This window comes from Corvus brachyrhynchos, unplaced genomic scaffold (genome assembly GCF_000691975.1).
Source record: "Corvus brachyrhynchos isolate BGI_N302 unplaced genomic scaffold, ASM69197v1 scaffold115, whole genome shotgun sequence".
NCBI classification, from domain to species: domain Eukaryota; kingdom Metazoa; phylum Chordata; class Aves; order Passeriformes; family Corvidae; genus Corvus; species Corvus brachyrhynchos.
The window spans coordinates 22,726,507-22,736,137 of NW_008239553.1; the positions used below are offsets into that span (position 1 = coordinate 22,726,507).

At 35.8% G+C, this 9,631-nt stretch overlaps 1 protein-coding gene across 1 annotated transcript in view; it reads left to right on the plus strand.

Moving 5' to 3' along the window:
• Window positions 1–9,631, plus strand: part of LOC103620862 (cTAGE family member 5) — a 36,350-nt gene continuing 26,719 nt past the window's right edge. Inside the window, exons 1-6 of the mRNA XM_017741915.1 lie at window positions 1–274; window positions 1,760–1,893; window positions 3,166–3,252; window positions 3,574–4,705; window positions 7,890–8,105; window positions 8,248–8,348. Of these exons, the coding sequence (XP_017597404.1) occupies window positions 160–274; window positions 1,760–1,893; window positions 3,166–3,252; window positions 3,574–4,705; window positions 7,890–8,105; window positions 8,248–8,348 (1,785 nt within the window). The 5' untranslated portion in view covers window positions 1–159. The remainder of the gene's footprint in view (window positions 275–1,759; window positions 1,894–3,165; window positions 3,253–3,573; window positions 4,706–7,889; window positions 8,106–8,247; window positions 8,349–9,631) is intronic.

The following is a 9,631-nucleotide window of genomic DNA, read 5'->3' on the forward strand; positions in this document are numbered from 1 at the left end:
TAGCATAGTGTACTTCTGTTTAAGCAGATCAGAGAAGGAAAATAGGATTGAAAGTTTACTTGAAATGTTTTGTTAGGCTAAGAAAAATGTAGAATATTCTTGCTAACCACACATCAATGCGGTTTCCACAGTTTCAGTGCATTCCGGATTTACTCTAAGATGTCAAGGATCTTGGATCAGAGAATTCTGTTGTTAGTAATTTCATTTTTAGCAAGTGTGCAGAGTACAAAGGTACTTTCAGAATGGAAGAAGTGTGGTGATCCAGAATGTGAGAGTAAGTAAAAATTTGTTTTTTTCAAAGGGAGTCTGTGGTGTATATGCAGCTATTAGGAATCATAATCTCAAATTATCAATGAAACAGACTGAAAATGAGTAGCCATAGCAAATGTTTGTTGTTAATATACTAAATTTATGAGCAATAGGCTTAAACTTTTAAAACAAAAAGAGAAAAAAAATACTTGCTGGATTGTTGTGTAAGAATATACAGATCAAAGTTCAGTAAAAATACTTTTGAATAGCTAGTTTTTCTCAGGTGTCCCCAAGTGGGCAGTAGAAAACAGATTTAAAGTATTTTTAACTTATTCTTTACAGGTATGAAATAAAATAAAATATAAATAAAATAAAAATTATAGGTTATAAACTGAGAAAGACGACTCTTTATCATCTGTTTATAGTACAATCTAGCCCATTCTGCAGAACTCTGTTTTTTTCTACTGTAAGCAAACTGGTTTGCGATGGTTTTTGTAATCCTTCTTACAAAACACTCTGTTAGTATTTCCTCTTTACTTATTTTTTCTTCTTTAACGTGAAGTGTGTGCTGTAACTAATTATGTAGTTCTCAAAGAGTAAATAACTCTGCAGGAGGCAGAGCCCCTGAATCACAAGTGGGCAAATAATGTTCCATTTATTATCCACCGATTACCGTTGTGAAACCTGTCATAATCATACTTGAAGCAGTTTCTAAGCTGTTTCCATTGGTTTGGCAGACTTAAGTGTTATATTTTCAATGTGAATAGCTTCTCCTGAAGTGGAAGAGACCTTAGATTTTCTCTGCTGATGGATTTCTATTTTCTTGTGGAGCCATAACAACTCCAGTAGGTTCTGGGAGTTCAGAGATGTCTATCTTTGTGAACAGCATGAGAAATGGGCTCCAAACTGACCAGAGCATATCAGTAGTGGTTTCTGTGGGGAAAAAGAAAACTTTGGAGACAAAGAAGACTTAAATAATTCAAACTGAATTGGAAGCTTTCATTTTAACAAGAGGTTTAAGGTTTATATTGCTTAAATTTAAATTTATTTTAGTCATAAGAGAAATGTAGTCAAAATACAGAACAAAATCCCTGAAATAAATACTAGGTTTAACTTAGAATTTCTAAAATATAAAATTATAAATATGCTTGGGAAATACTTTTTAGCTGTTTAGGTCTGACTTTAGTAATTGAATTTGCTAATCCTGCAAACACACTTAAGCATTAAAACCTTGGCTAGTGGAAGCCAAGCACTGGAAAATGTCCATATAGGACAAGAGCTTTTTTCCCCTTGATGTCTGCAGTACATAGGAAAGAAAGCAAGATAGGGCTGCTTTTTGCATTAGTTGATTTCCACTTGATGATAGAAATGGATAAGTATCATAACAAAGTACATACATTAAAATGTTTGCTAATACATCCGTATTTGATATATATCAGATTTCTTCAGTAACTGACTTCAGACAAAATGGATGCTGTATTTGTTTATTTCTTTCCACTTATTATTCCAGAGGCAATGAGCCGAGTTCAAGCCACTACAGACTACTTAGGACCTGATTGCCGGTATCTTAACTTCAAAACAGGGGAGGAGATCATGGTATACTCCAAACTTTCAAGGAAAAATGAAAACTTGTGGACAGGAAGTGTAAGTACTTCAACCTGAAAGACTTTCCCCATAAATATTTGAGATATAATAATAGCATAACAACTGCAGTCTACTTGCTTCTAAGGGTCTTCTATCTCTTTTGGGATATTAACCAGTCATGGATCAATACAGTATTTGGGAGATGGGTCATTGTTACTGCCTTTATATAGAAAGAGAAAATCAAATCTTGGCAAAGATCACTCACAGAGAAACAAAGTCAAGATCAGAATACAAGTTTTCTGTTTCCTTCATCTTATCATTTGACTGTAATGATTTCATCTGGTTCCCTTTAAAACACTCAGGTCTATCAGGTCAGGTTCCTACCTACAGGTCTGTGGGTAAGACATCCAGTACTGGGACTTGACTTCACAATTCAGTGCTTAAGGAAAGCTCCCAGAGAAGGTATCATGCATATTTAATGACTTGGAACAAGTGTCAATGAAGTTAGAACAGTCATTTAAGAAGGAATGGATGCATTGATCCAAATAAAGTTTTACTGCTAGTAAAACTGTGTAAGTGCTTCAAAACCACAAGATATTAGTAAATTTTTGGGTTGGTTTTTTTTTTCTGCAAATAAACTGTCACATTTATTGTTTAACAGTGAAATTCTGTCTTCCTTTCTTTCATCCAGGAGTATCTTTGCAGGTACCTCACTATTCCTTGCTTTCCAAGAAGTATCCCTCCATTAAAGGCTCTCTGCAATGGTTTGATGTAAAGCCAGCAGTGGTTTCTCGGCCAGAGGGACTTGATTCTTTTGGACACTATGATTAACTTATTTTCTGTAGTGTTGCCATCTTCATTGTCATTTTCTCTTGAGCTGCTGCTGGCCTCATATCTGAATTTCATATCCTACTTTCCTCGTAACTTACTATGGGTCAACAGTTATTAAGGCATGACTTCTTTCCCATATGAGGCAATAGGAAATTTGCAGCCAATTTTAGAAGGAACTGGCTGCGACCATCAGTGCACACAGCACTGTCTTCAGCTGAAGCAGTTTTAAGGCTACTGCCTTGGTTCTGCACAAACACATGTTCATAGAAATAATACAAATAATAGTATGGAGTAATATACTTCCCCTTGCTTTCTGAAATGGCAAGTGCAACACTTCTGTGAAGGAAAAACAAACCAATCTTCTGACAAAACGGAATGAAGGAGATAGGGGGCAGTTCTATAAACTTATTGTTAATCCATAATTTTCCAGCACATATGCAAGTACCTAACATATATATCCCTGAAGTTTAAATGCTCTTATTAGTTTTTTATTTTTTACAGAAAGGAAAGGATTTTGGATATTTCCCAAGAGATGCTGTGAAGGTTGAGGAAGTTTTAATTGGAGAAGAAGTTGAAGTGCTTACTAAGGTAAACCAATATCACCAGATTTTCCAATGTAGTTTACAGCAATCAAAAATCTAATAGCCAGTTAGAAATTCAACTGTCGATGAATATTTTATTTCAGATAATTCAAAATGTGTTTTTATTATTGTTCCATTTGCGTGTTTATTCTCCTCTAAAGTAATTTCTATATAATTAGAGATACAGAACCTTTAGGAATAATATAATTAAATACAGTTCTTTGTGTAAAGTTATAACAGAGAGAATGACAATATATATTGCTGTGGGACACGGTGATATAGAAAATTACACACTAGAACATTTTAAAAGTTAATATTATTCTTCTAGGAAACGGATTTCCTTTGTCTTCATGAAGATAAGTACACTTTTGAAAATGAAGACAACACATTATATGATTACAACAAAGAAAGTGAATATTCATTGTCTGATGCAGAACCAAAGCTGCATGAAAATGAACTCTTAAAACATACAAGAGACTCCATACAAAGTGAAGAAAGAACTGAATCAGTTTCTGAAAATGACTCAGAGGAATCTCACACTCAAGAATCTGTAAACAGAAAGTTGGTTAGAAAAGACGACACTGAAGAGCCACAAATGCAAAACAGTCTCCCACTAGAACCTGCTCAAACTCAGTCCAGTTGGATTTCAGGATGGTTTACCACAGAAAGTGAAAATTATGAAGAGCCCTTAAAAGTCATTACTGAATCTGCAGAAGAAAATAAATACCAAGGCAGAAAAATAGAGGTAACAGCTGAAAACTATTTACAGGAGTCAAATGATAAGGAGGAACAAGAACCCCCTGCATCTGGTTGGTTTCAAGGTGGACTGACAAACTTTCTGTATTACAGTGAAGAGAAAGAAGATGCTGATTTGGTATCAGAAAAAAATGATCCACAAATCCATAAAGTTCCTGGTGTGCCTGAGCATTCTAATACTGAACAGGAAACAACAGTCACTGAGGTATTGCCAGAAAAAGAAAAGAGCGAAAGCCAAGAATCCGAATCAAACTGGTTTAATTTGGGTTTAAGTAATGTTCTTAATTTTGGCCATGCTGAGGAAGCTACAATTGCTACAGAGGACCAGAGGAGCAGACAAACAACGGATCAAGCAAATAAGTATGAGGAAGAGCAGACTTTAGACCAGAAAGAATTACATATGGACAAAGAATCAAAGGAAACAGTTAAGGCAGCGACAGATGAAGAGAATTATGCACAAATAACAGATTCAAACAGTAACAGGCCAAGTCCTGGGGAGATACCAGCAAGTGTACATACTCTTAATGACACCAAAAACACCTCAATTAGCACAGAATCACCTTTTGATATATTAACATGTGACAAAGATAAACCAATTGACCCTTACAGTTCAGAAGAAGACTTGGTATCAGAAAGCCAAGTGCTGAAAAACACTGAAGCTGAAAAGAAAAATCAGGAGTCAGAAAGAAGACATGGCCAATCAGGTTGGTATACAAATATCTATAATCGTTTTATTAATTATAATATGGACAAACATGATAATCAACAGGGACATGAATCAATTGCATCAAATTTATTCTTCTCATAACCCAACTCTGAATTGTGATCCCTCAGACACAAGAAATACAGGAAGAAAGCCTGACATATCTGAATTCATATCTGAAGAGCCATTGCCTCTCTTTTAGTCATTCTGCGGACATACTGAAGCTTCAGAGTTCAACAGCCAAAGAAGGGCAAGTGCAGAGTTATGGGGAACTACCAGGAACTGCACATAATCGTCTGGGCATCAAGAAGACCTCATGTGACAGTGAACCGAGTCTTAGTCTGGAAACACCCGAGAAAGACAAACTAGTCAAAGGTTGTGATGCAGAAAAAAATTCAGCATCTAAAAGCCATTTCAAAATGGATAGTAATGTAAAAGATGAAATTCAGAAATCAGAGAATAAAAATGTCCAACAGGGTTTTTATGAAAATAGCATCAGATATTTCAGTCAGGATATTTTTAATGATGGACATCATCAGAAATCTGGGGAGTCCCAAGAACTGACTCCAGACCAACCTTTCTCTCCTCATTCCTCATCCAATGGCCTCAGTTTAATAGGTATCAAATTTCCAAAGAAACTGGCCATTTGGAAGACATACGGAGTTTCAGAATGGAAGGTAAAAACTGCTAGCTGAGAAGAACTAAGTTTCCATAATAAAAAAAAGCCTTGGTAAGCCTTGGTAAAATACCACAGGGAAAAGAAACTGAAGGCACTTCAAATCAGAAGGTTAAACATAACATATCAGGTAACAGTAATGCAAATACCTCCAAAAAGAATGATCTTTCCTTGTCAGCTGGCAGTGCAAAGTAACAAATAGGGCAGAGGAGAAAAAAACTCCAACAAAATCTACCAAACAAGTAGAAGATTGGATAACTCTTGATGCTCTTGCTTATAGCTTGTCAGAGAGGAGCAACAAACTGAACGAATTCCTATAAATGTGCATCACCAGGAAGGTGGAGGAGAACTACGATGGGAAGATTCAAGTTCCCAGCATCAGCTTCTGGTACCAGAGAATGGACAGTCTTAATCTAGATCTCAGAAAGAAATATAAAAATCACCTGTGATACAGTAAAACAAAATACAAATCTGCATCCTCAGATTTCGGCCTATCAATTCAAACCACCATGACAGTGCAAGATACAAAAGCATAGAAAATTAATCTGAGTTTTGAAAGGCATCATCAAACACTACTTCAAAAGACTAAGTAATACCAGTCTTCAGATGAATCCAAGTCCAAAAAAGTATTTATAAAGAAAATTTCTTGAGAATAAAAGCAAGAGTCATGTGATATTAGTCTGACCAAGAGTAAACTTTTACCCTGGGAGCCCTCTAAAATAGAAAATATTTTTAAAGAGAAAAAAAAAGACAGTTAGTGTCTCCTAAAGCCATCTAACTAAAAAGCCAGACTTCTATTTTAAGAAGTTAATTAATTAAATCCTGGCAACCTGGGATTGCTCAGAAACCTGGCTGATAGAGTAGATGTTGAAAAAGAAGATACTGTTGTAACTGAAAGGATGAATAATGCTGAACAAAAAAAATGCTGCTACTAAAATTATCTAGGAGAAGAAAAAAAAGAAAGATTCTGAAAATAAGAGTCAAAATCCAGAAATACAAATAATAGCAATTATACTCCAACAAAAAGGGTTTCAGTAGTATTTTTACCAGACCATCATGGTCCTTTGCAAATATATTTAGTAAAACTAACAGTTAAGCCTGTCAAAAAAAGTCTAAGCATATATGTTTGGTCAAAAAAAACCCAAAGGAAAATTGAAGTAACATTAGGACTAGTACACTTGAATACTGCACAGAAGAATGAGAGGGAATTAAAAGGAAAAGAATCCGAACAATTTAAGATACTACTAAATATAGAGAAGGTGCAGAAAAAAGAAAAACCAGGCAAATATTGTATGACAAACAGATTTACCAAACCCATTAATTGCATTTCAACAATTTTATTTTAATTAAAACAAGATATTAAGCAACCCTTAGAGCATCTCTGTGATGCCAGCAAACTGCTGCAGCAGCACGAGCCATTTGAAAAGATTCATCATGAAATCACAGCTTACTCAACTAAAGATAATGCTGTGTGGAGGCAACAGGTCATTGTATCTGCACAAAAGGGGCACAATTTGGACACTGAGCAGGGAAAATATACAGAAAAAAGAAATGTTCTTCTAGAGCTGCCAGAGGTTTTGTCTGCTATAACAATTAAGTGTGCTGCCCAAACTGCAGCTAAAGTTACTAGAGCAATGTTTCACTAACAGAGATTTAGCAAGAACAAAATATCCTTTGTTTGCAGAAAAAAAATACAACAGATACAACACTGTCTCCTCCTGGTGATTTAAAATGAAGATGTAGTGAGCCTAACTCGTACCAGTTAATGACTGATTTATGATATTTCGAGGATCCGATAATACAAGTTAATATAATGGTAACAGTTTAAGAGCAAATTACTTGTCTTGAATTTGGACCACTGGACTATTTGTGATGTGTATCTTTGGCCAGTACTGTCCTGAAGCATATAATTAAATTAAACAATTTGTAATTTTTTTTTCCTTGTGGGTAAGCACAGTGTGGGTTTTTTTTGAAAGCAGTATTTTATTGGCTCCAGGCAATTTACTCCAAGTCACTAAAACTGGGGCAGCCAGGTGCCTTCAGTCATACTTCTGCATGAACATGCCTGTGGTTTCTTGTATTTTGCAGTGAAACTTGGTATCTTGAGGGAATTTGTTAATCTTTAATCCTACGTGGCATTTTAACTGCTCTCCCTCTAAAGCTTACCCCAGTTGTATCTGGATATAAGAAAGAGATCTCCCTGACCAGGGAACCTGTAGACTATCAAAACCAAACATATTTTTTCCTGAACATTGATTTTTAACTACTTTACTACAACACAAGTTTTTCTTAAAGCTCTATCCTTCAAATTCTGACATCATTATTTGTATAGTGTTTCTTAAATCATAAATCTGTAGCACATTTATTCTAATGTGATACTCTAGTGTTTGGCTTTAAGTTGAGGAAAATAAAAATTAAAAAATTAAAATCTCTGTAGAGGTTAATATCTTACAGGAGTAAGTTGAATCCTCTAAAAATAACCATAATTTCTCTTCACAATTATGTGCAGGAGTAGGCAGAAGAAAGCTACTAGAAGAAACACCAGAGAAGGAACATGAAATGATTGTAGCTGTAGACAGTGGACGTGACAGTGATCAAGATTCAAAAGCAACAGCCATAACTTCAGTAAATTCTGAAATAAAAATGGACAGTTCAGTAGCTGACTCTGAAGCTGATGTCAAAAAGTCTTTCTCTGATGCCATCCAGAACTATGTTCCAACTAATGGTAAGTGCTAAGTTTCTTAATTTTAAGGAAAATAAATTTTCAATCTTAAAAAAAAACCCCAAAAACCAAAAAAACCAGTTGGAATTATATGAAGTTGACAATAGTAACGTAAAACTTGTTTTATTCCTTATGATCAAACCAGAAGGAGGCTGGATATATCAGATACTTCTGTGCTTGAATGCACTTGAGATCAGAGAAACAATAAAATCTGCATCGTCAGCAGTGATGATTATCATCAAAACGGTAAGAATTCTTTCTGTGATATAACATTAACATCAGTGCAAATTTAAGCCAGCTACAAGTTATGTTCTGCAATGAAACTCCTAAAAAAAAACCCCAACCTTTTAAATAAACCCTCTGCAGTTCCCTTGTTTCCAGGGTAATCTAATGCCAAATGAGACAGCACAAGAAAATGTCAGGTCAGCTGCTCTTCATCTGCCTCTTTGCAGTACAGAATCTGATGAACTTAGGGTGTGAGGATTTGGGGTTTTGTTTTGTGGGCTTTTTTAACAGCCAGGAAACACCTGAGTGGCATTTTAAAATTTTTGTTTGGTTTTGTTTCTTTGTGGTTTTCTGAGTGAAACTAATAGCTTCCTTTAGTTCTCAGAACAGTGCTCATAAATTTGCTTGGACTTAAAGAACTTGGGTTATGATGAGTAAAATAACCAGAATACTTCCATTGTTTTTAAAGAGTATTTTCAAAGCTTTGATTCACAAATCTTCCCCTAGTTCATAACTGCCTTAAAAATATTTTTGTAAGCAAATGTATAAAATAGAAAATGGGCTTATTATTGCTATGAGGGTGTCTTAAACATCAAAACGTAGTGCAGAGTAAAGGTGAACCTTAAGGGGCACAACTGCACAAGAAACAGCGCTGCCAGAGCAACGCAAGAAAAGGTAGATGTTGTTGCACTGTCTCCTCCAAATAAAACAGTAGTAGCAGGTAAAGTGCCATATGGTAAACTTCAGTTCGGTGCTTTGGCTGAATTTTGTTTAGATTGGGTAATTGAAGTTTACGAACCGCATAAATTTGTTGCTAATTTCCATGTACGTATATAGAATATGGTTAAGTGGTAGTCTAGGACCATGAAAACTGAAGGGCTTTGTCCCTCGTGACCCAGACTGGATTACAACTCACTGATAGTTCACTGCTACGGCCAAACTCGTTCTTGTACTGTTTGATACAGCTAAAAAAGCTAAAAAAGGCACTTCCGCCTTCTACCTATGCCGGTCCCTTAGGTGCTTTGCAGGCAAGTCCCTCACCTTGCGTTGTGAAAGTTGTTAGCACACGTTAATTAAAAAAAAAAAAATTAAATATTAATTAAAAAATAGTTAAATAACAAAACTCAAACCAAACAAAATTAGAGTTAATCTTAGTGAATGAGAAGAGGAAGAATCCCTTGCTGTGTGGCATTGCATCTGCCCTTACATCGGGATCAGCGGCCCGGCAGGACCATTTTTAGCACAGGCACTTGGCAGCGCTCCGGCCCGCCCAGCCCTGCGCAGCCGGGCTCGCACCGGGACCC